Genomic DNA, 23518 nt, shown 5'->3' with positions numbered 1-23518 from the left:
GCTTCTAGCTGCCAGTGTATGAGACATAATTCAAACACCAGCAGATGAAAACCGTTCCCATGAATTTTTCGTATGGTATCGCAGGGAAAGCGGCATAATGGGATAGGTCCAGCAAGGACGCCATCACATGTCAGTTGCTGCTGTTGGCCGATCACTGCTAATTAGTATTCTCTGATAAGCTGATAGACTCAGTAGGCCGCGCATACACAGTAACAACTCATCATCGCCCTCGAATCATGCCCACTTATTCTATCTCGATCATGTCGATGTTCAAAACTAGAAAGAGATCGCCACTGCTTTGGGTCAGGTACATGAGGGATATGGATGAGCCACAGGAACAATCGTCACTTTTTGGTATCAGGTACCGGTCTAAACCTATTCGGGTAACTCCCTCCACGGCCTCCCCCGGTCTCCGCGGGGACTAAACCCGATACTATCAGGCATTGATTTTGAGATTGAAGTATAAGACGAGCGATGGCTGACCGGCCTCATCAGCAATCCACTTTCAATCCAAGCACTTTTCCAAGCAGTTTATCATTATGCCTGCTGTACAGAAGGTGAGCTTACTCTCTTCACCTACATGATCTTACTAACATGCCTCATCAGGCCATCATCATCGGTGCAGGTCCCGCCGGCCTTGCTGCCGCCCTCCAACTGCACCGTAACAACAATATCGCCGTTACCGTATACGAGTTACGCCCGGAACCTACCACCCTGGGTGGTGCTATAGGCCTATTCCCAAATGGAATGCGCTTGGTCCATCGACTAGGGCTACATGAGGATGTCGTCGCCCGCGGATTCTCCGTCGCCGACATGGAGATGCACTCTCTGCCAAATAGTGACATTGCCAAGGTCGACATCTGTCGCTGGGCAAGCCGAAAAACTGGCTTCGGATACTTGCGTATTCGTCGCAAAGACCTCCAGGGTGTTCTTCTTGACGCCGTTGCAAAAGACCAAATACCTGTCCACTACAACAAGCGCATTGTCTCCGTCACCGAGTCGCCAACAGATGTCACCGTGACCTTTTCCGACGGCTCAACTGATACAGCAGATATCCTGCTCGGATGCGATGGACTTCACTCTAGTGTCCGTCGACTGCATGTCGACCCGTCCATTGTGCCCGAATACTCCGGTATCGCGGGAACGCAGTCCGTGATTGACTGCACAGGCCTTCCGGAGGAGCTGAGTACGCATGCCAACGCCTTTCTCACTCGCACGGGTATTTTGGCCATGATGCCGTGCTCTCCGTCTGGCGATAAGCTCTTCTGGTTCTTCTCGCGGGAAACGCCTATCCCTCACTCGGAATCCGGCAATGCGCGAGACGGGTGGGAGGAGCGACGTCAAAAAGAGGTTGCGGAGTACAAGGACACCATTCTGAAGATCATCGGAGAAGGCCAGGGTAAATGGCCGGAGGCATTGACGGAGATGGTGAATCGGACGGACGTCGTTGGGTTTTATCCCATCTTCCGGCTCCCGCTGGGCGGGAAGTACCATACATCTCGAACGGTGCTGCTCGGAGATGCAGCGCATGCGATGCAGCCTCATGCGGGCCAAGGAGTGTCCATGGCATTGGAGGATGTGTTTCTGCTATCGAGGTTACTGAAAGACGATCAGCGGAGCTTGGAAGATGCATTTGCCAAATACGAGGCGATCCGCAGACCGCGCATCACGGAGATATACAATCTGGCTGCCAAGAACGGAAAGAAGCGAAAAGATGTCAGTCCGTGGGGGTTGTGGGTGAAGGAGTATATGGCATGGGCTGCTTATGGACTATATAACCGATTAGGGTTGGAAGCTTTGGGAATTGGTCAGAAGCATTTGGTCTATGATATTGACGAGGTGAAGATCTGATTGATTGATCGGGACTGGAAATCCCTCTTTTTTCTTTTTTTCCATTTCTTATTGTGAATATTTTCGGAGGGGTTCGGACTCTCTACTCATTTTTGTACCTTAATGCGGCGCGCTAATAACGATGTCTCGGAAGCATTTATCATGTTGGGAACTCCATTCACCGGGAAGCTCTATGAGTGGTCTATTTCAAGCCTAGAATATACGCACGGTGCCGGGAGTATAATGTGTCGTATTATCCATGTCCTAGGGGGTGTAGATAAACAGCGCAAACACAAGCTGGCCAGGGATAAATGTAGTAGGATATCATGTCATGCATTGACTGGAGACGAGGACAGCCCTGTTCAGTGCTCAGCCATAGTATGATGGAGCTCAACCCCTGAAGTGGCTGTACTGTGTGTAAAGGGGATCGGGGTGACTACTGGTGCCAGGATTTAGGGCGCCGTAACTAGTTCCGAATTTACTACTACTACTCATGCATTCTCAGCTCCAGAGATAGACGGGATACGAGGAACTGATTCAACAAGGAAGGTGAGTGAGAGACTGTTAAAAACTGTTGAGAATTTAGCAGTAGTATCTAGTCAGTAGTTAGCGATTATCCAGTGGATCCCAAAAGAAGTGCATTTTTGTGTGTGTGTAAGTTTGATCAACAACGGGTTTTGACTGGGTCAGGGCAAGAGCAAAAAAAAAAAATATAAACTAAAATAAAAATAAACAAAAAAGAAACATCCCACCATCTCCTCCACCACGAGGATGACTGGGGAAAAATAAAAAGAAATAGAAATAGAAAAACGGGAAACCGGACTTGCGCATTCATCGGCATCCCCTCCCTGCCAGAGCATCCGGGGGGCTATAAATATACTAAGTAATTGCCATGAAATGGATCAATGGTCCAATCATGGTAAGCAGTGCAAGGCCCCTTGGTCCCGGCGTGATCCCCCTCTCTTTTCTGGACCAACGCGCTCTCTCTCTCATCTCTCCACCCTCATAATAGTAACAGCGACTATCGCGAAATAACCACCGTCTAGTCTGCAACGTCTGAGACAAATCTCTAACCTTAGTAACAAGCGGCCGTGCGGTGACGATTCTTCAGCTGGGCCATTACTGGGTCGATCCCTCCTTCTCTTTGATTACTATGGGGGAAGTCGTTTAGCTGCCAGTGGGATTGGTTGGTTTAGCTGTGATGCTGGGCGTCGATTTGATGATGCTATTTGTGCCCATTCGGTCAGCGTGGTGGGAGGCCGTACTGATTCATGTATATATATGGAGTGAGATGCCTGGATTGTGAGGGTTAGTACAAGAAGTGCATCTATTCTAATTTCTAATACTCCTTCATATCATCATCATCATCATCATCATCATAATCATTACCAGCTCCCTTCCTTCCTGCCTCGTCATCTCCTCTATATCAAGTTGCTGTTATAGTGAAGCTAAGTTACTCAAGTATTACTTCCCGTCGACAAACTCAGGGTTGAGTATTCGTATTTGAAGGTGCGTATTTTATCCGTTTTTTCCCCCCCTCTCAAATCTTTCTTTTCTCGTTTCTTTCCTTTCCGGATCAGCGTCAGCCTCAACGCTCGACCGCCTTCCCGAAGGAACGAGACAAGTCTTTTGCTGGGCCCCCCCAAATCCACTTCTCCCAGATTATCATCCATCCATTCATTCATTCCCCCGGCAAAGCTATCCACCCCCTCCCCATTTTCCCTGGCTTCCTCCTCATTCTTGTATTCTATAATTTTTAGGGGGAGGGGCTTCATCAACTACTATTTTCCAATTTTCTCCCCTCCTTCCCACAAATCGCATTTTACAAACAAAAAAACTTCCCACTGAATTCCTCTTACCTTATCCTTTGACCGTTGTCCCGACCGCAGTTCTGGCCAGCCTTGCCTGCTGCTGCCTGATTCTTATTCCGTTCCGGGTTCCGCCAGGGCTCGTCAGCGCCCTCGCATTGCCTCGACCCATTCGTGCATTCTCGCTTCCATCGAATTCAGGGATCCGTGATCCCCAGCCGGTTGTGAAAAAATGGCTCAACAACAGACTGATAATGTGATGCGAAGGTATGTTCCCGCCCTGTTGTCTGTTTCGTCCCTGGGTTCCGGTGTGCACCTGAGGCCATCATGTTATCTACTGCCGATTTCTGGTTCCCGTTATCAGCCCACCCGCTGTCACTCGAACCGGATTGCTCGTATAGAGGGGTGCGGGGGTGCAGCCAGCCCCCAATGCATCATCCATGCCTTGAACGAATGGGGCATTGAGCTGACCTGCATGTAGAAAGTTGGTGATCATCGGGGATGGTGCCTGCGGAAAGACCAGTCTGCTCAGCGTCTTCACCCTTGGCTATTTTCCAACCGTAAGTCAACCCTCTCCTCCAATGCGCTGATCGATGGAGTTTCATTGGCTAACCGGTTTCTGATCTGTAGCACTATGTTCGTACCTATCACCTCCTTCGCTGACTACTTAGCATGCATCTGACTGTCGCGTGTCAACCAGGTTCCGACGGTGTTTGAGAATTACGTGACGGATTGCAGAGTGGATGGCCGTTCGGTTCAATTGGCCCTATGGGATACTGCTGGTCAGGAAGATTACGAACGATTGCGTCCGCTCGCTTATTCCAAGGCGCATGTGATCCTCATTGGGTTCTCTGTGGACACGCCCGATTCGCTGGAGAACGTCAAACATAAGGTTGTCTGACCAATTTGTTACTGTTGGACTGCGCTGACTGGTTCCTGTAGTGGATTGAAGAAGCGAACGAACGATGTCCGGGTGTCCCTATCATCCTTGTCGGGTTGAAGAAAGATCTGCGGGAAGATCCGCTGGCCGTCGAGGAGATGAGAAAGAAGTCGCTAAAGTTTGTGACGTCTAAAGAAGGAAGCGACATCTCAACACAGATCGGAGCCCGCAAGTATCTCGAGTGTTCCTCGTTAACCGGCGAGGGTGTCGACGATGTATTCGAGGCGGCCACGCGTGCCGCGCTCCTGACGTTCGACAAGCGAAAAAGCTCATGCTGCATTGTGCTATAATGGGGAAATGACGACTTTGCGATAGATACGTCGCCGACTCTGATGGTATTTCAGCGATTTGCATGCCAGCCATGATGGGTTCATTTGCTATGCGCTTCGAGCATGTTGCACTTGCAGTTGCCGCGCGACCCGCGTGCGCCAGTTTGAATTGGATTTCGAAGAAAAGGGAGAGTGAAGGTGACGGATGTTGATCGATATATCTTGCATTTGCGGCGTTTGGGAGGGCCTCTTCTTTTGTGTTCGAATATCAAGTTTCGCATGTTGACATACCCTTGGTCTCCGGGGGGGACACGCTTGGTGACATTCGTTCATTTGGTGTTTGCCTTCTTCCGTGTCTTCATTGTCTGTTGTCAGTGTTGTTTGCCTTCTTCTGTGTCTTACTGTCACTAGCGGTTATACCTGTATTGAAATTGTATCCACCAGTCTATACTCTACACAGTACACAGTATACAGTAGTACGTAGTGACCGAGAACGAACCCATAATATAGTAACATATTATACAAAAGACGAATACAGAACATAGACAATAGTAATATCACACAAACCCATCCATCCATTCATATCCACCCATTGAACCCCCTCCTCTATTTTCTACCTCATTCCCTACACCCATCCCCTCCTCCATCACATTCCCCCTTTCCCCTTCGTAGAAATCTCCTCCTCCGGAGGAGACAGGAAATAACTTAATCCCTCTTCCACTCATGATTCCACCCCTCCCTCGCCGGCCCATCCGTCTGCATGCGGGCATACTCAATGGGGACCAAATCCCTAAAGACGCCCGTCTTAATCATACTCTTGCGGAAGAGTTTCCCGCCATCGCCCGCACCAGTCCGCAGTTCCTCGCACGCGGCTTGCATCGCCTGCCACTGTCTCTGCAGCTCCAGCTCGTGCTTCCGTCGCTGCTGGCCCTGGTAGAGGTTCCATGCCCGGTGGATCGTCCAGTGTCGCAGGAACCGGGTGCGCGAGAAGCGCAATGGGCGGGGAGTGAGTGGGTGGTGGAGGAAGTAGCGGATCAATGCTATAGGATTATTATATTGTGGTTAGTAGGTGTGATATGATGTGGTAGGGTAGGGTTGGGATTGGGATAGGGTTGGGATCGTACTGATTCTGCGGTCGCCGCGGAAACCAGACTCCTTTCGCTTTTGGAGCGTGGTGGTTGTGCTGAATTGGTTGGTTTGGGATTGCAATTGGGATTGGCGGAGAGTGTTGGTGATCGTGCTGCTGGTGCTGGTGAGGGTTGGGCGGGTCATGGGGATGCGGAAGACGGATGCCAGGGAGGCGAGGACGGGGGAGAGGGTGCGCATTTTGAATTCTTTTCTTTTTCTGGTTCTTCTCTCCGAGATGTGGTGGTCTGGTTGTAGATGGGGGTGGTGTTCTGAGAATGTTCGGAAGACAGACACTGCGCGCCGGAGCGGAAGTTTGGGTGGATTAGTTGGGTTGACTTACTGGGTTAGCCTGGTTGGTTGGTTATCTGCCGCGCGCTAAGTAAGCGCCGTTTCTGCCTTTTTGTATTCCGCGTATACTACAATCGATGCGCTGGATTACTTTTCATAATGATGTTAATTACTGTTATTCATATGATTCATACGAAGGAAAAGGTATATATTCACACTTTTACCAAGGCATCTGCATCGCTCGTCATCAATTGCAAAGAGCTCAAAACCAGCAAAGAGTGTATCTCAATCCATCAGCCTAAACGCCAGAAATGCTTCCATCATCCCTCTCACTATCGATCGGTCTTCACCCGCTTCTTCGACCGATCGTAGTTCAACACCTTGCGGCGTCGGTGCGTCTGCGCCAATTTCCACCGACAATATAACACCAGCGCATCCTTCAACAGCACGAATGCACATCCTCCGACGACACTCCGGCCCCAGCGGGTCTGCAGCAGTCCTGGTCGGACTTTGCCCAGCGTAGATGGCGTCGTCCATGAAGTGGGCAAGATGTACTTCAACAGCCCGCCCATTGACGCAGATATGGCGGGAAACGCAAGTGCTCCGAGGATGATATCCGCCAGACTGCTTGTGTCGGCTACCAGCTCATCCCGTCGACCCAAGCCCAATGGCTGGCCGTTTCCACCCTGGTTTTGCCCTTGTCCACCCTGCGCATTTCCTCCGTTAAAGCCGAACAAGCCCTGCGGCCCGTCCTCATTGCCCATGCGTAGCTCCAAATCTATCTCCATCAGGACGCCATTGTCATCATTAGGTGGGTCTGGCTCGGGATGTTCGGGCGGCGCATTATCGTCAAACTCATTGACATCCGAGCGCGGTTGTACTTCCGCAATCCATCTCCGCTCCAACTTGCCAAACATTCTCTCGTAGACGCTGCCGTAAAAGCTTTTTAGGTATGGAAGAGCGGCAAACGTGACTGCCGCACTGGGCGGCCAAAGATCCAACTCCAGCTCCTGTCCCGGTTGATGTGTGGCAAAGAACATAACGGGGATGGCAGGGAGGAGACCATCTGCGTACCGGGTGCGCGAGAAGATCAACACGAGCGGGATGAGGGGCAACCCCAGGTTGAGCCCCGAATTCCATGCCCCATCAGCTGTTTCCTCCAAGATCTGGCGAGCCTCGTCCGTCCCAAAGACGAAATACATTGAATATACTCCATGCGCACAGCACCCCGCCCACACGGTTGCTCCTAACGTGAAAACCATTCCTGGGAGGACCATCCGACCCGCGAGGCGCTCAACCAGTCTTACTATATCCACAATATAGCTTCGGGGACGAGAAACGATAATTTCGGTCTTGCATTGCGGACACAGCATCTTTGCGTCATGGCCGTTACGCCTCCGCGATCGGGGATTCTCGAGATCCGCCAACCAGTCGAGCAGGCATGCTTCATGGGCGGTCAAGGCGCATGGACATGGCGAGCGCCATTGTGAATTAAGGGGAGAGTCCTCTGTCTCATCTGTATAGCAAATCCAACATCTGCGTGGTTCCTCACCAGATGCATCGGCGAGAGTCGGACTTGTCGGGGAGCCATGGGCGGTGGCGGTATCCGAGGAGCCGTTGAGCAGGACGGTATCGCTAGCTTCGAATGATTCTGTCGATGAAGCGCTGCTAGTTATATTCGTGGATACGCTATTCTGTTGGGTAGTGGAGGTAGTATTATTATCAGATGACTGTGGCCGGCTAGAGGCCGAATAACTTGGGAGGGAGGCCATGATGTGGGAGACACAAGAGGGGTGGATACAACAGTAGTAGTAGAGGAGTGGACGGGGAGTTACGGAAACAAGCACTGCATCATGTGTGGAGAGGGAGGTTAGTCAAGTTGCGTCAGTCACCAGATGGTGGGAGAGAGAAAGAAAGAGAACTGGAGGCGAGAACGGAGGGGGAGAGAGAGAGAGAGAGAGAGAGAGAGAGAGTTGAGAGTCACAGCCCTATTAGGCAGCTCCGACATCTGCACTCTGCCCCAGCAGAAGCAGCAGAGCAGAAGCAAATAAGTCAGTCAGTCAGCAACCAAGTCCGACAGTGTCTCAGTCGACCCAGGCTCTCAGTACCAGGCTTAACTGCTAGTGAGAGACTCCGTACTACTGTACTTTTCCCACTTCCCAGCCCCCGCTAGTGACCTTCGGATGTGAACCGCGGCTGTTCGGCGGCGAAACATAAAGGCGCGCATTCCGCGGACCCCAATTGCTCGACCCTCACGTGATGCCGAGACCGATCACCTCACTTTGCGCCATCATGGCGGATGCAGCAATCTGGATGACTTGTAGTAGATAGTAGATAAACTAGCTGCTCACTAGTCACTTAGGATAATCTACGTCGCTACTCCAGTCAGCACTAATTATCGCGTCATCCAGGAACACTCCTCCCTTTTCAAATGCCTCATGATAGTATTTCCAAGGTCATACAAAAGATTACAGCAACATAAGGATTATATACAGCTGGATTTCCCACAAAAACATTTGAGGCAACTTTTGCGCGCAAGCCATAATGCAAACGGTGAAAATGGAAAAAGCAAAAAAAGGGAAAGGAGGTCCAAGCCCAGCTAGAGGTCAATTCAGCCCAGGACCCCAGTACAGGACCGAGTAGAGCTACTATCGAATGCTCTCCACGGTCCTGCACCATGCTAGTTCAGGGTTCTCTGGTCGAAGTAGACCGCCGCAGCTTGTCTCCGGGGCGCAGACCGGCACCCGCTAGCGTTTTAGAACCTGCCAGAAACGCCATGGATATCAAGAGATCAGGAATGGGTGGGCACTTTTGCAGCTTTCAAATAACAGGCATGGCAACTCATCGCTAGCATCCGCGGCTCACTTAGAAACCGGGAACTTTCCGCTTCTTCATCAGAGCCTTACGCTCCTTCTCCTTGGCTGTATTGCAAACACTATATTAGCATTCATTCACTCAATCAGATCAATCATTGTGCATACCTTCGTCATAAACAAGGAACTCGTGCAGGGCACAGCCAGCGGGCACCATGGGGAGCACAGGCACCTTGCGATCAGTGAACACTTCCAGAAGGGCAGGGCCGTCCTGCTCGATCAGCCACTTCAGCTTCTCCTCAACCTCCGAGGGCTTGGTGCAGCGGTCCGCGGCAACACCCATGGCCTGGGCCATCGGGACAAAGTCGGGGTTCTTCTGGTGAGTGTGCGAGTAGCGGTCCTCGTAGAACAGGTTCTGCCATTGCGTCACCATACCCTGTTCCTCGTTGTTCAGGAGGAGAACCTTGACACCAATGTTGAACTGAGCAGCAGTGGTGAGCTCGGTCAGGGTCATGTTGAACGAGGCATCACCGTCGATATCGACGACAAGAGCGTCAGGGCGAGCAACCTTGGCACCGATAGCAGCGGGGAGACCGTATCCCATAGTTCCAAGACCACCAGAGGTGATCATGGTACGGGGGTGGCGCCAGCGGAAGTGCTGAGCAGCCCACATCTGGTGCTGACCGACACCGGTAGTGATGACAGTACGGTCCTTCATGTGAGCAGTGAGATCGCTGAGTTTCTCAATGACAGCCTGGGGCTTGATGGGTCCCTCAGCAGTTTCCCTCTCATAGAGGGAGAAGGGGAACCGAGCCTTCCAGTCGTTGATCTGGTCGAACCACTCCTTACGCTCAGCAACAGCCTCGACGTGGGGCAGGAGGAGACGGATATTCTCAGCACAGTCACCCTCAACAGCCTCGTTGGCCTGGACAACCTTGTTGATGTTCTTGGGCATGATTTCGAAGTGGACGATACCACCACGGTTCTCCGAGGCAGCAAGCTTGGCCTGAGGGGCGAACTTGGAGATGTTACCGGTCACACGGTCATCGAAGCGAGCACCGATAGCGATGATGAGATCAGCCTCCTGCATGGCCATGTTGGCATAGGCAGATCCGTGCATGCCCAGCATGTGCAGGGCCTTGGGGTCCGTCTCGTCGAATCCACCCAGACCCTGGAGGGTCGTGGTGACCGGAATGCAAGCCTTGTCGGCCAGCTCCTTCAGGATCTGGGGGCCATCGGGGCGAGCAAGGAGACCCTGACCCACATACAGGATGGGCTTCTTGGAGATGTTCACAAGGCGGGCCACACGGTTGATGGTACCCTTGAGCTGCTGCATGCTCAGTTCACGGGCAGCCATGGTCGCAGCGCTGGGGAGGGAGGGCAGGGTGCTGTTCATCGGGATGGGTTTACGGAGAATACCGGCGGTGATATCCTTGGGCAGATCGACGAGGACAGGTCCGGGGCGGCCGCTGGTGGCGATTTCGAAAGCCTCTTGGATGCGACGGGGAAGTTCAGCGACGGACTTGACCATGACGTTCCACTTGGTGCAAGCACGGGAGATACCGATAACATCGGCTTCCTGGAAAGAGTCGGTACCGATCAGGCTGGTGGGCACCTGACCGCAGAAGACGACCATGGGAGTACCGTCCGAGAGGGCATCCTGCATGGGGGTGATAACGTTGGTGGCTCCAGGGCCGGAGGTGACGAGGACGACACCGGGCTTTCCAGAGGCACGGGCGTAGCCTTCGGCCATGTGTCCGGCGCCCTGTTCATGTCTCGGGAGGACGAAGTCGAAGTGTTTGGAGTTGTAGATGGCATCGAAAACGGGAAGAATGGCACCTCCAGGGTAACCGACTAAAAGTGGTGGGTCAACCTTATGGTCTTGAAGAATACCGGGAAACCGAAGAAAAAAAGACGCGTGACTCACAGACATGCTTAACGCCAAGACGCAGCATCATCTCATGAAAGATCTCTCCTCCACTGAGTCCGACAAAACTGTTTACGCTCCAAGGACCAGGTCAGCTCTACTCCCATTATCAATTTAAGTTGTTGAGGGGACTGCATACGAGTCGTCCAGTTCGGGGACCTGGCGATTTTGCAGTGGCGAGACCTCATTGCGGTGAGGTTCCTGGTTGAAGGCAGGGCTGGGGATCGGTCTCGTGTTTCTGGTAATTCACAGGCATGTTAGCAACAGTAATTGACATCCCAGTAGCCAGCTGGATGCTAGTTGTAGATAATACTCACTCAGCCGGGGCACTTGCGGTGCTCTGGAATCTCTTCTGAGCTGAAAAGCGGTGGGGCGCGGTCGCAGCGACGGAAGCAGTAGTAAAACTCATTCTGCCAGAGGCAATGTACCTCTGGTAGTGCAGAGCGCGCATGGCGCTTTTCGAAGGTCTCATAGGCATCATCTTGATGGCGGATGACTGCCAGGCCTGGGAACAGAGAAAGGGGAGTGCTCACAACGGGGAAAAAGAACGGGACCAGGAAGAGTGAGTAAGAGATCCGTTCCTTAAGGCAGGAGCGAAGACTCAGACTTCGGGGACGGTTATGGTTGCATTCTAGCCTGTCTAGGTCTAGTGCTGTTGGAGTCGAATAATCTGGGTCTTCCCATTGGCTACGGATACCCCACTGCTCCGATCATCGGCCCTCTTGGACGCGAAAGCGGTCACCTGATTGGGAATGCAAGCCTCTCGTTTTGTCCTGTCTTCCCCAGAGCAACGCCTTGCAAGATCGCAATAATACAGGCGAGGGATGTTGATGATAGCAGCTGACGTTGCACAACCACGTATTTTTATTTTTCAGTAATTGTCATGGTGCGGCCTTTTGTCAAGGTTCCAACTGCTATACGGGCTTGAAATCAACTAGCCTGGTTCACTGCTGACATACTTTTAGTCCTCATAGCAACCATTAGACAGAAATATTGAACTACAACCCACAGACTACATCAAAAAGTAACTAGGGCTTCTATAGTTTCTATTCCAACTAGAAGCCCCTCAACCTGTGGTATTCACAGACTTTCGAATTTTCTACATATACTCCTACCGCGGGTGCCGGTCCGAATACGGCTCGCTAATGCATCTCCATCACATGCAGGTAACCGGCATGAAAAAGAAAGCAAGTATTGTATGATTATACCCCAGTTACAATTTACTGGTGCAGTAATTCTCCGTGGAGGGGTTGTCTATCGACTCTGGAGATGACTCACTCAGAACATTGGTCAGCGATACCTGAACAATGCCTCCGATTCCCAAGGTCTAGGAACATGGTACCTTGGCCGTTGAACTTCCCTCATATTCATGAAGCTGGACCGAGCTCGGCTGAGCATATACATCAGGCTGCCTGCAGATTGCTTGTTCGGCCTTGCGTCAAATATGCAGAGTTTCTGCCGCAATGGGAACCTGCGTATCCCATCCAATTTACTCTACCAGACGGAGTAACACGTTTATGTGCTCGTGACCTGAATAATGAGCCGTTGTGGTCAGAAAGGTGTAGTCAGTCCTTCCGCATAAGGTAAGAACCACAGAGGATATAATGTTGTATCGCCTCACATGAGTTGCGCATGAGAAATTCTCCGCGGGCTTTTTGTCCCTTCCCGGGTTACTAGGCGCATAGGTTCTGCTGGAATGAGCTCTTCCGAGATCGGGACCACCCGACTGTTGTCAAGAACTGTTGAAGGTTACGGGATGAGCTCATATACCGAACAGCAACCCTTTCTTTACTGGAAAAGACTTTGGATTCAAGATATAAAGTCTCCAGTTCCTTGATAACGATCGGAATGTGATGTTGTTACCCCACAATTTCTATCCAATACTAGTCAGTCTTGAATCGATCGGGCGAGGAAGCTAGCAATAGTTAACTAGGCCTGAACACCAATACCTGACTAAGAGCAGTATAGATTAACTAACTATATTGTCTCTTGATTAGGGTGTACTAACTGGCTGGTGGTGGTTGACCTCTAATAATATACAGACGGCCGTGCGATTTGCAACGGTTAGCATCCACTCGGCCGTCCAGAAGCCGAGGCCACCTGGGTTCGGCTAAATTGGGTGCCTTGCGGGATTATGGGGAAGAGGATGCTTTACACAGTGTCGGTTGGCTGGCACCTGTCGAATCCATTAACAATGAGGTAGTGAAAATGAGAATTAAACGGAAACAAAGATACAATGGCTCGCCGTCGACACATCAGTAGAATGGGATATCCCGACCGAGCTGGGGGACCCCAGGGCCATGCCGAATCAGCCGAAACACACGGGGAATCGGTTGAAAAGGACTGGAGAAGCGAGTCGGAGAGCCGTCCAGCGACTCCAGCGAGCGAGTGTCATTTCCGGGCAACTCCACTCTTTCCCCGGCCTTCAAGCAATCACACCTCCAGAACTATCCCGCCCGTGACCAGCCTGTTATGCTCAATCCGGAACCGATCAGGGTCTCTGCGGAGCACCACCACCTCGAATTTTTCCCTCCTATCCTGGCGATTCAGGGACGCTGACGTTTTAGCCGGTATTAATCTATTTGTCTTACTTTCTGCTTTTTCTCCTTTTCTCTCTTCGTTTCTTTTTTTTCTTTTCTTGCTTCTTCTCATCTTCTCCCATATCCCGCTCCCCTCGTGTGATCTGCTATTTTTCTTTTTCCTCCCATTTCTACCCCGCCATGGCAACCCCGCAGGAACTCGTCCCCCAGACGGAGTCTATCGCTGAGGTCTACGCAACCGACGATGCCTCTGTCACTTCAGTTGCGCCTCACCATCAGTCTCGGTTTAACAACCTGGTCTCCCAGTTCACCAAGGTTTACAGCCATCGTCCCGATTTTGTGGCCCGCAGTCCCGGTCGCGTGAACATCATTGGTGAGCACATCGACTACAACCTGTATGATGTCCTCCCTACAGCAGTAAGCGTGGACGTGATCATTGCTGTAAAGGTCGTCCCTGCGACTGGCTCCGACTCTGTTGTAAAGATTGCCAATGTCAACCCGGAGAAGTTCCCTACCCGCGAGTTTGTCGTGCCTCGTGACACGGACATTGAAATCGACCCTAAGAAGCATGAGTGGGTTAACTACTTCAAGGCGGGGCTCCTGGGCGCCCTGAAGTTCTTGCGCAAGCAAAATGCAGATGGCTCTTTTGTGCCTGCTAGTATGGAGGTACTCCTGGACGGTAATGTACCTCCGGGCGGTGGTATCTCTAGCAGTGCGGCTTTCGTATGCGCCAGTGCCTTGGCTGTCATGAAGGCCAACAACCATGATGTCTCGAAGCAGGATCTTCTTGATTTGGCTGTAGTGTCTGAGCGTGCAGTTGGCGTCTACTCCGGAGGGTATGTTACCACTGACCACTCCATTTCACTATTCGATGCTAAACTCTACTGCTTACTAGCATGGACCAAGCCGCCTCCATCTTCTCTCGCCGAGGATACCTCCTGTACACCCAATTCTTCCCTAACTTCTCCGTTCAGCACGTCCCCATCCCCAAGGCGGATGAGGAAATCACTTTCCTTATGGCCCAGAGCTTCGTCACCTCCAACAAGGCCGAGACCGCTCCCCGTCACTACAACCTCCGTGTCGCTGAGTGCACGCTCGCCGCCGTGGTCCTGGCTGCCCGGAACGGCTTGACCCTCCCCAAGGACAACAGCTCTCTCGGCTTCAGTCTCCGTAACTTCCACAACGAGTTGATGCGCAAAGAGGGCCGTCTCGGCGATCCCCTGGAGTACCAGATTGACTCCGTCATCCAGAGCACCCTGGAGCTTCTGACGCAAGAGGAAGGATACACCCGCGAGGAGATCGCCAAGCTCCTCGGTATCACTGTCCCCGAACTCGAAGCCAAGTACCTTTCTTCCTTCCCCGTTCAAGCAGAGCGTTTCCTCCTTCGTCAACGCGCCCTGCACTGCTTCACCGAGGCCCGCCGAGTCTTGGACTTCAAGGCATGCCTCGCGAAGGCGAGCACCCTCGATGAAAGACGCATCCAGTACCTGGGTCAACTCTTGAACGAGTCCCAGGCTTCTTGCCGCACTCAGTACGATTGCAGTGCACCGGAGGTGGATGAGATCTGCGACATCGCTCGTCGGGCGGGAACCCTGGGTAGCCGACTGACCGGCGCCGGATGGGGTGGTTGCACCGTCCACATGCTGCCCCAGTCCAAGGTCGAAGCTGTTACCAAGGCCTTGAAGGAGGAATACTACCTGAAGCACTTCCCGGATATCAGCGAGGAGAAGTTGGCTGAAGCCATGGTTATCAGCAAGCCATCTAACGGATCGTTCATGTATGTCCCTCTAACCTAGGTTCTTCTCTCTCTGGTTCAACGATACTAATGTAATTGACAGGGTCACGGGCGCAGCTATTGCCCAGGTTGAGGTTTAGAGGTAGTGTAGTATTCTCTTTTCGAAGTAGTGCGTCATATGGTTGGCATCATGAACTTGGATCATTCAGCGTTGGCTTTTTTTCCCTTGCAGATTGCAAACTCAATCGCGACTTTTGGTGTCCAATTGGAAGTCCATGCGCTTGTGTATATCGTGTGAGAGTCTATGTACAAATGGGATTATCTTTGTGACGGGATCATCTTTTAGAAATATTTCCTGCTTAGAGACAGAAGCAGTGACGAGTGCCTGCAAGTTTCTGTCTCAATCGCAGGATACGTCGCAACCAGAAAGCCAGGTCACTACGCCCAGGGCTCGAGGAGGGTAACGGAATACCTTAGGATTCTATGCATCCTGCTGGAGTACGGACCTTTGCAGTCCCGATAGCGTCTTCCCAAGACTCCAAAGTGCGCCATCACCCAGAGTAATGGCGAAGCATATAATCGCAACATAACCAAAACCCCTTATCTCTCACGCCTTCTTCTTCGCAGCCGCCTTTCCGAAGAAATCACTCATCTTCTTCATCCCCGTCGTATTAACCTTTTTCAGATCCCGGACTCCCCTCGACTCATTCGCCTTCTTCTTCTTTTCCTCTTCCTCCATCCTGCGCTTCTTCTCCGCCCTCGATTCCGCAGCCTCCTGATCCTCAACACTCCTCTTCCGAGAGAAATCACCCAGCGACCTCGACGCCAGCGCCTCCGCCCTCAGTTTCGCCACAAGGTCCAAATGATCTCGCATCGGCTTGAAATCCTTCGGACTCTCCGGCGCAGCTAGTAATTCGTCTATCCGCGCGCTCATCTCCTTGGACAGATAGCATTCTTTCATGAATGATAACGCCACAGATATCCGTAAGAGGTTGGCTACGCCTTCAGGAACCTTTACGCCTTCTGGGAGATCCTCCTTTGCATCTTCGTTGTTTGTGGTGGTCTTCTCCTCCGTTCCCTTCTCCTCGTTCTTATCTTCGCCCTCATTCTCTTTATTCTCCCCCGTAGTGGCCACATCATCCCTCTTCACCGCCATCAACGGCGTCGCCAGCGCCTGTCTCACAAACCTCTCTTCAAGACTCGGAGGCAACCCCGCATTAACCATCCTATCCGCCTTCGCGACAAGTTCCTGGAGAAGTTTCGTCTCGTTGAACCGGAACATCTTCTCGTCGCCCGCTTCAACGGAGTCGCTTATCGCAGCGGCGCGGGCGTGCAGTGTCCCGCGGAAGGTTTCGTCGTATAACACATGGCGGAGGTGAGGTGGGAGGAGATCCTCGTCCAGCGAGTCGATGATGTCGTCTAGAGGTTGGAAAAGGTTGTTTTGTTTGGTGTTTGCGGTGAGGATGGGGATGAGGAAGAAGAGGATGTCGATTGGGGTGGCGAGGAGGAGTTCGGCTTTCTTGGAGATATGTGCTGGGGGTTGGGATGTGGATGAGGAGGGATCGGAGTTGCGCACGAGGAGGGTGCTTCGGGGTGCGGAGGGAGGAGATGAGAGGACGGTGAATTCGTATACGCCGAGTTTGGGATCGAAGAAGTAGCGGGTTGGTTCGGCGCTTCGCGGGTTGGGGAGGGTGAGGAAGCGTGCGTCGGCGCTGGCGGTGGAGGGGAGGATGAAGGTTTTCTTGGGGGTGGATTGCGCTGGCGGTGCTGATGTTGATGCTGCTGCTGTTGTTTGGTGATCGGAGGTGGATGGAGGGGATTGAGGTTGCTCCGATGGAGCGCTTGAGCGGGTTCGCATTGTGATTATAGGATATGTGGAAGGTACTCCGTATAGAAGAATATTATATGGGATGTATAAGTGTTATGGGCAGTTCATTAGCAGCAATTGAGGTTTGAAATTTGGATATGAAGAGCGAAATGGAAATATTGACGGATAGTCCGAAGGGGGAAAGAACAAGTAATAATGGTAATTGAAACGCGTCTTTTTCACTGGTTCAACGCGACACGCGCTAGCCAATCATCGGCCGTTGCGACACAAGTCAGCGGGCAGGCATGCATGGGCCTCAGGCCGCGGGCGAGAAAGGAAGCTAAAGGCGGATTGGTTGCAGCTCACTTTCATTCCCTTGCGTTTCATTTCATGCAGGCCTGCGGTTCCTGCTCCCCCTTTCTTTTCTTCGTTAGAGACTTGAATCCGTCAGGTGGCTGAGGTAGTTGTTGCTTTGCTGCTCCTGTCCTCCGAACCCCAGAGCCCCAGTTTCGAAAAGACGCCATTCCCCGCATCCCTTCGTTGAGTGAATATGGCAGGAAGGGTAGCACGATAGGTAGAAGACGATAAGCGGGATCGGAATTCAATCTGCATTTTTCGTTTGCAACTGGGAAATAACTCCAATTTGACACCGTGGATGCGATGACAAGCAGTGAGTGAGTGCCTTGTGTTTCTGTTCAGCTCGACCTTCTTTCTGTGCGCTGACGCGCTGCTTCTGTGGCAGTGGCCGAGATCTCGTGGCCGCCAAAGTCCCCTCGGGATGCCCTCTTGAGTACTCCGAATGGTCGCAAGAGGTATGAAGAACTGCAGCGACGTCGCGAACATCTGGGCTCGCCTTTGAAACACTCTGTCACTACTCCCGACTTACGATCCAAGGCGTCACAGCTTCTTAGCGACGGGGTGGACGAGGGAGAAGATGATGAGGATGAGGAAACACTACAGTTGAAGCTCGCGGCCATTGAGGCGCGTCTGAAGCTTAAGCAACTTCAGAAAAGCCGCACGAAGACGGGGACACCTGGTCCAGAGAGACATGACGGGGAGACCTTCTCTAGACCTGCGTCAGCCATTGGCTATTCCCAGGGACATGACGAGCCGTTAGGAACAAGAAACAATGGTCATGTGACGGATAGCAATGCTCATATCGATGATGTCCAGGTGCCGCTGTCGCCGACGAGGCGTGCTGCTCCTCCCACGGATCCTGTGTCCCCGCGGAGGTATTTGTTAGGCATTGACAAAGGCCTCAGAAGTAGGGACGTGTCGCTGAAGCGTCCGCCAAGTTCAAAGGGAGCTGCTCAGCCAGCAAGTAGACCTGGAACTCGAGATGGTCTAGTCTCTCGTTCTGGCAGTCTTCTGCAAGCAATAACCGTGGGTGGGGAGCGCAACCGTCCAAAGAGCTTCAGTGAACGTATGGCTGAGAGCCGGTCTGCCGATGCGTCTCGGAGAGAACGAGCAGCACGAATGGAGAGGATTCAGGCAAATCGAAGCTCTGCCTTCCAGATCGACAAAGCGGAAGTGGAGGCCTTCAAAGCAGCTGCCGAGTCAAGGAAGGACGCTCCAGCTTCGCCAACGAGGAGGCGACGGGCCGAAAGCTTTAGTCGAGAAGATGTTCTCCGCTCATATAATCTCAAGCCGTCGCTGAAAAGGGGTCGGAGCCAGACTACGTCTAGCGTACAGAGATCTGATGATGGTGCGGCTGATGCGAAGGAGTCACTGCCATATTTTCACCGACGGAACCACAAGTCTGAGTCCGAGGTGCCCGCCAGCTCTCAAAACAGTGCAACTGATGATCCCCAAGGCGAGAAAAGTGGTGACTCCTCAAAGTTTGAAGCATTCTCTTCCTTGCACTTGTCCAACCGCATCCTACCCCATTCGTTCTTGTCTCGAACCCTGGAAGACAAGAAAGCTCTTAAGATTCCTGATCTCCTACGCACAGTGAAGGCGCCTGACTTTGAACTGCCAGAGGAAATCGACACAGACTATGTTGTCTTCGGTATAGTAGCATCGAAATCACAGCCCAGACAAATCAAGCAACCGGCCAACACTACTAAGAAGGAGGTTGATCCATTTGACGATGGAACTAATAACACCAACCAATACATGGTCATTACTCTGACAGATCTAAAATGGACAATTGATCTCTTCCTTTTCGACACTGCCTTTCCACGATACTACAGAATCTCCGAAGGAATACTCATTGCCATTCTGAACCCCACAATCATGCCACCGCCCAAGAACAAGACAGACACCAACAGGTTCAGTCTCGCCATTTCCTCATCTGATGACAAGATCCTAGAGGTCGGCTATGCGCAAGACATTGGATTTTGTAAGGCCGTTAGGAAGGATGGCAAGACCTGCCACTCATGGGTTGATGGCCGGAAGACTGAATTCTGCGACTTTCATGTCGACCTACAGGTCCGTCGAACACAAGCAGGTCGAATGGGAGTCAATGGCGGCACAGGCATGTATGGACCTGGTGGCCGCTCAGGGTCTCGAACCGGTTTCTACGGCGGAGAAAAGAAAGTTCGCCCCCAGAATGGGCTGAAGCCAAATGGCGCAAGATACGACTATCAATCACAATCGTCCTATTACGTTGCACCGGCTCCAAAGTCTAGGGGCGGCGGACCCTCCTTCCACCCTCACCCGTCTGGCCAGTCTGCCGCAGCCCTAATCGATGCAGATCACGACGACCCGTTCATCGCCGCCGGAATGATGGGCCGTGGCATGGAAAGCAAAGAAGAGCGCTTCCGCCGACGACTCGCAGAGAAGAAACGCGAACGCGACATCGCAGAGAGGCTTATTTCCCGTTCCGGGGGTGTTGGCGCTGAATATCTCCGATCACGAGATAACCACAACGTCCAATCACCCCATCCCGAGCAGGCAAAGAACAACTTAGATGACTTTTCCACCACCAATCTGGGCATCTCAAACTTCAGAAAGGCAGATAGTGTGAAGCTGAGCCCTCTCAAACGCGCCCATGACGGCGACAGACCCCACGGCAGCGGTGTCAAGAAGACCCGGTTCATAACTTCCCATGGCATCAAGGAAGCCGGAAGAGACAGTCTAGGAGGAAAACCCGACATGGTGCCAACGAACAATGATGATGATGACGACGATGAACTAGACATCATCTAAAGAAAAGCAACCCTTCTTTTTCCAATGTTATGAAAACAAAATATAGATACCCTTCGTTACCTGCAACGCAGTTGACCCCATCCTTCCACGGCGAATATACCATTGAAATATCAGTCATTCCAGTGTCACTCACCAGCAAAGAAACTCACTCGCTAGTCCGTCTCACATGAGCAACAAAGAACTTAGTCGCCTTGATAGTTTTTGACCTCAACCACTTTCATTTCCCCTAGCAGCAGAAACATGCACAGCAACAGAAATCAGATACACCATCTTGGTGCCCACTGGAATATCTCCCCTTCCTACTTCCTACTTACTACTACTCCTACAACAACAACAACTACAACAACAACAAGAGAATGAATGAATGAACGAGATTTCTTTTCCTTGTTTGTCTGTCCTTCCAACGAACGACTAACTGACTGCATGATGATTTTAGCACGCTTGTCTTTCTTCTTTTCTTCCTTTCTTTCTTTTTTTAATTGTACGAGTACCCCTCCTTTTTCGTTCTTCTTCCCGATGAGTTCTTGCGAATTATCTGGGAGATAAAATTTGTATTATTAGCAGAGTACCTACCATTCTTTGCTTTATGAAGTAGTATGAAAATACCAGGAGTCTTCATTGAACCTGGATCGATTCCTTGTTTCTAATGAGAACTGTCGTTACGAGGTGGTGTGGTTAAACTCTAGTACTTACTAGCAAGTACTACTAGAGGGTCGAGAAGGGACATCATAGTAAGTATGGTGTATAGAGTAGTGACATGTTTAAGCTACTATAGTATATGTCTGTCATGTGTATAATAAAGAAGCAGAAAAGGGAAAAACAGACATCACAATTTCATGTTCATTGAATGGTATCTAAGTTGGTTGTACGAGAGACATTGGAAACTCTCAAGCTAGCTAACTAAGCTAAGTAAGGTAGAAAGGGCCGAGTGTCTCAAGCCAAGTCAGTCACAGAGAGACATAAGCAGTTGAAGGGAGCAGAAAACACGCCGGCGATATGGAAATAAGAAGCATTGAAAAAAAAATAAAGAAGCAGGAAAAAGTGGCGAAGAGAGAAAGGAAAAAGAACAACAAAACTCCATCCCATGTGCCAGTCCAGCCCATTTACCTATCCGTCCGTCCCATTTAGCCCATAGTATCGCGCCTGTTCCCTTTTCCGACTGATCACTCGGGAGTTGTTGTTATGTTCAAGACAAAAGACAATGATGCTTTTGTAGCTGATATCAAACAAATGGAAACTGAACTGAGGACAGCCGGACACATTAAAAAACCTAGTATAGTCGACCTATTGAGTCAAGGACGCCAGTGAATATCGAACGAGAAGATAGAAGAACGCTGAAAACAAGGATGCTCGTCAAGAGATTGATTTTTTCTGCGGTATAATCCGTGACGGCAGAATCGAGAGGGAAGACTTTGCTTCCGATGGCTTCAAGGTTCCACTGGTAGTCTTGCATATAGGCGGACAAGATTATGCTCATGACGCAGTCGCTTTGTTGCCTCGTGTTTTCTTGGGAGCTGGGCCACCAGGGCTGCCAGCGGCTTCGGCATCTCGCTTCTTGGCTTTGGTCCCTGTCAGAGCAGGAGCTGTCTTTTTGCGGAGCCAGCCGTCGAACGGACTAACGCGCTTTTTCTTGGTTTCGGAGGCCGTGGGTGTCTCACTATGCTCGGGGCCATCCCGCTTGGATCGCGAACGCAGTGACCGCACCGTAGCCCCGGGTGACGCAGGAGTTGCAACGGAGGATTGCGGGGGAGGAGTGACTGGCCGTTGCTGCATCTCTACGTCAACCGCAGGATCTTCATCCTCCTCGACTTCATCGTGAAGCAGGTGATCCTCAATATCAGTGGCTGCCTCCTCATCGACATCGCTCGAGCGAGCTTCTTGGGGAGTCTGCGACTTCGCGGTAGGGAAGAGCACACGAGGCTTGATTGACGAGCGAGTCAGTGGACGAACATTGTGGATAGATGAGTCAATCAGGTCCGGACGGGCTGCCAGCAAGCCCAAGTCATCATCGTCATCATCGAGGTCGCTCTCAGCGTCATCCGTGAACTTGCGGAACATTTTCTTGCCTCGGCTGCGGAATATGTTAGTACACAAGACAAACTAGGGGAAACCCTGTAGAAGTGAACTTACAAAACGTAAAGCATGCCATCCTCACGATTGAGCGAGTCGTCTATTTCCTTGTCGCGGCGGCTCTCTTTGCGTCTGGAGGCACGAGTAGTTGTGTTGCTGACCGTGGGTTTGTTGTAGAACGGATTATCTTCGCTTTCGTCGACTTCCGGGATGCGATCGCGCGAGTCGGTGTAAATTTGAATCTCGGAGCCGCCCTGGGCGTTATCTTCGCAGAAACTATCCAACGAGAAGCCTGTATGCTTCTTCGTCTTCTTTCTGGCGCTAGGGGGCGGAGGGAACAGCACTCGTGCGGTATTTCCAACATCCGCGACGGCCTTCTTGCGAGGCGTCTTGGCTGGAGTGGGAAGCATTCCTTCGGTCATAGTCGGTCGAAGTGATCGCGATTGATGCCGGAGAGAGGAAGGTTCTGCGCCGAAGGGATCCGAGTCATGTGTGCCGGAGGGGCCTCCAAGTGAATGTGTCGCAAACAAGCCGGTAGCTCGGGCCGACTTGAGCTTCCGGGGCGAGGTATGAACTGAGCCAGGAGGAGACAGTGTATCGGATTCATCCAAGTCGTACTTGTTCGCGGTGGTCTTCGAGCTCGGGAAGGTAGGCGGGGGAGTGGTACGGGACTCTCTGTCTCTGGCAGCACGTTGGCTTGCTAGCCTGGCTGAGTATCGCGTGGAGTATGGTTCATATTCATCGTATTTAGCTCCAAGTCGCGGAGTAGGGGGGATTCGTAGGGTGGAAGGCGGTGGTGGTGTTGTGGCCATTGTGAATAATGACGCCGAACACGGGCTAATACAGGTCCAGTGTGGCTGTGGACACGCTTAATAGCCCCAACTTCGAGTTCCCAATAATACCCAGTTAAACAGATAGATGCGAATCCAAAAGAATTGAGATATATAAGCGTGGTGGGTGATGGGAGTCAGGCCGTGATAGGTTCCAGGGTGATAAAAGGGAGGAAAACGCCAAAAGCCGACCGTGTAATCCAAGGCAACAGGGCGCGCAATATCAATGGGCGTGTCACTATCAAAGAGCAGGTCCAAGGGAGCGAGACCAATGGAACGGTAGTAGCTGTAAACAAAGAAAGGAGTAGGAGGAGGAGTAGTGGTAAAAGTGGATGTGAATTGTGGATGTGAGGGAGAGAAGGTGGTAGTTAGTTAGTGGACTG

The 23518-nt window shown here is 51.7% G+C and overlaps 9 protein-coding genes across 9 annotated transcripts; 4 read left to right on the top strand and 5 right to left on the bottom strand.

The window, feature by feature from the left end:
• Positions 1-228: 228 nt before the first annotated feature.
• BO88DRAFT_407835 (FAD-dependent oxidoreductase) lies at positions 229-1880 on the top strand. The gene has a single exon (XM_025707548.1). It carries the CDS (start codon positions 595-597, stop codon positions 1849-1851), a length of 1257 nt encoding a protein of 418 aa, XP_025558998.1. The 5' UTR covers positions 229-594; the 3' UTR covers positions 1852-1880.
• Positions 1881-3738: 1858 nt separating this feature from the next.
• Positions 3739-4912, top strand: rho2 (putative Rho GTPase Rho 2). Its single transcript, XM_025701484.1, has 5 exons — positions 3739-3905; positions 4120-4198; positions 4269-4274; positions 4339-4530; positions 4581-4912. Exons 1-5 carry the CDS (start codon positions 3871-3873, stop codon positions 4866-4868), a joined length of 600 nt encoding a protein of 199 aa, XP_025558997.1. The 5' UTR covers positions 3739-3870; the 3' UTR covers positions 4869-4912.
• A 640-nt stretch (positions 4913-5552) lies between these two features.
• BO88DRAFT_446430 (mitochondrial 54S ribosomal protein mL40) lies at positions 5553-6230 on the bottom strand (the record flags this gene model as incomplete). Its single annotated transcript, XM_025710284.1, has 2 exons — positions 5972-6230; positions 5553-5887 (listed from the first exon to the last, which is right to left on the bottom strand). The coding sequence occupies exons 1-2, from the start codon at positions 6171-6173 to the stop codon at positions 5553-5555; spliced, it is 537 nt and encodes a 178-aa protein (XP_025558996.1). The 5' UTR covers positions 6174-6230.
• Positions 6231-6435: 205 nt separating this feature from the next.
• BO88DRAFT_407832 (RING finger domain protein) lies at positions 6436-8523 on the bottom strand. The gene has a single exon (XM_025707547.1). It carries the CDS (start codon positions 8033-8035, stop codon positions 6596-6598), a length of 1440 nt encoding a protein of 479 aa, XP_025558995.1. The 5' UTR covers positions 8036-8523; the 3' UTR covers positions 6436-6595.
• A 277-nt stretch (positions 8524-8800) lies between these two features.
• Positions 8801-11580, bottom strand: BO88DRAFT_407830 (acetolactate synthase catalytic subunit). The gene is made up of 5 exons (XM_025707546.1): positions 11321-11580; positions 11143-11241; positions 11004-11071; positions 9245-10930; positions 8801-9184 (listed from the first exon to the last, which is right to left on the bottom strand). Exons 1-5 carry the CDS (start codon positions 11482-11484, stop codon positions 9129-9131), a joined length of 2073 nt encoding a protein of 690 aa, XP_025558994.1. The 5' UTR covers positions 11485-11580; the 3' UTR covers positions 8801-9128.
• A 1790-nt stretch (positions 11581-13370) lies between these two features.
• On the top strand, positions 13371-15612 carry BO88DRAFT_407829 (galactokinase galE). The gene is made up of 3 exons (XM_025707545.1): positions 13371-14379; positions 14439-15320; positions 15382-15612. Exons 1-3 carry the CDS (start codon positions 13724-13726, stop codon positions 15416-15418), a joined length of 1575 nt encoding a protein of 524 aa, XP_025558993.1. The 5' UTR covers positions 13371-13723; the 3' UTR covers positions 15419-15612.
• Positions 15452-17248, bottom strand: BO88DRAFT_407828 (uncharacterized protein). Its single transcript, XM_025707544.1, has one exon. The coding sequence runs from the start codon at positions 17134-17136 to the stop codon at positions 15886-15888; it is 1251 nt and encodes a 416-aa protein (XP_025558992.1). The 5' UTR covers positions 17137-17248; the 3' UTR covers positions 15452-15885.
• A 497-nt stretch (positions 17249-17745) lies between these two features.
• Positions 17746-20235, top strand: BO88DRAFT_418715 (Mcm10/DnaG-type zinc finger protein; the record flags this gene model as incomplete). Its single annotated transcript, XM_025708360.1, has 2 exons — positions 17746-17755; positions 17828-20235. 2 exons carry the CDS (start codon positions 17746-17748, stop codon positions 20233-20235), a joined length of 2418 nt encoding a protein of 805 aa, XP_025558991.1.
• Positions 20236-21523: 1288 nt separating this feature from the next.
• On the bottom strand, positions 21524-23246 carry BO88DRAFT_144965 (uncharacterized protein). Its single transcript, XM_025701483.1, has 2 exons — positions 22366-23246; positions 21524-22306 (listed from the first exon to the last, which is right to left on the bottom strand). Exons 1-2 carry the CDS (start codon positions 23115-23117, stop codon positions 21709-21711), a joined length of 1350 nt encoding a protein of 449 aa, XP_025558990.1. The 5' UTR covers positions 23118-23246; the 3' UTR covers positions 21524-21708.
• Between the last annotated feature and the right edge of the window lie 272 nt (positions 23247-23518).

This window comes from Aspergillus vadensis (assembly GCF_003184925.1).
Source record: "Aspergillus vadensis CBS 113365 unplaced genomic scaffold BO88scaffold_26, whole genome shotgun sequence".
Lineage (NCBI taxonomy): Eukaryota > Fungi > Ascomycota > Eurotiomycetes > Eurotiales > Aspergillaceae > Aspergillus > Aspergillus vadensis.
This window is presented reverse-complemented; position numbering and strand designations above follow the sequence as displayed.

What these genes read in the sequence shown, in the direction of transcription:
- BO88DRAFT_407829 (XM_025707545.1), top strand. Translation starts at nt 13,724, where the DNA reads ATGGCAACCCCGCAGGAACTCGTCCCCCAGACGGAGTCTATCGCTGAG. An exon ending in GTTGGCGTCTACTCCGGAGG is followed by an intron (nt 14,380 to 14,438) that starts GTATGTTACCAC and finishes ACTGCTTACTAG; the next exon opens with CATGGACCAAGCCGCCTCCA. An exon ending in CCATCTAACGGATCGTTCAT is followed by an intron (nt 15,321 to 15,381) that starts GTATGTCCCTCT and finishes TGTAATTGACAG; the next exon opens with GGTCACGGGCGCAGCTATTG.
- BO88DRAFT_144965 (XM_025701483.1), bottom strand. Translation starts at nt 23,117, where the DNA reads ATGGCCACAACACCACCACCGCCTTCCACCCTACGAATCCCCCCTACT. An exon ending in GATGGCATGCTTTACGTTTT is followed by an intron (nt 22,307 to 22,365) that starts GTAAGTTCACTT and finishes CATATTCCGCAG; the next exon opens with CCGAGGCAAGAAAATGTTCC.
- rho2 (XM_025701484.1), top strand. Translation starts at nt 3,871, where the DNA reads ATGGCTCAACAACAGACTGATAATGTGATGCGAAG. An exon ending in ACTGATAATGTGATGCGAAG is followed by an intron (nt 3,906 to 4,119) that starts GTATGTTCCCGC and finishes ACCTGCATGTAG; the next exon opens with AAAGTTGGTGATCATCGGGG. An exon ending in TGGAGAACGTCAAACATAAG is followed by an intron (nt 4,531 to 4,580) that starts GTTGTCTGACCA and finishes TGGTTCCTGTAG; the next exon opens with TGGATTGAAGAAGCGAACGA.
- BO88DRAFT_407835 (XM_025707548.1), top strand. Translation starts at nt 595, where the DNA reads ATGCCTCATCAGGCCATCATCATCGGTGCAGGTCCCGCCGGCCTTGCT.
- BO88DRAFT_407832 (XM_025707547.1), bottom strand. Translation starts at nt 8,035, where the DNA reads ATGGCCTCCCTCCCAAGTTATTCGGCCTCTAGCCGGCCACAGTCATCT.
- BO88DRAFT_407830 (XM_025707546.1), bottom strand. Translation starts at nt 11,484, where the DNA reads ATGATGCCTATGAGACCTTCGAAAAGCGCCATGCGCGCTCTGCACTAC. An exon ending in ACCGCAAGTGCCCCGGCTGA is followed by an intron (nt 11,242 to 11,320) that starts GTGAGTATTATC and finishes GTGAATTACCAG; the next exon opens with AAACACGAGACCGATCCCCA. An exon ending in GTCCCCGAACTGGACGACTC is followed by an intron (nt 11,072 to 11,142) that starts GTATGCAGTCCC and finishes GAGCGTAAACAG; the next exon opens with TTTTGTCGGACTCAGTGGAG.
- BO88DRAFT_407828 (XM_025707544.1), bottom strand. Translation starts at nt 17,136, where the DNA reads ATGCGAACCCGCTCAAGCGCTCCATCGGAGCAACCTCAATCCCCTCCA.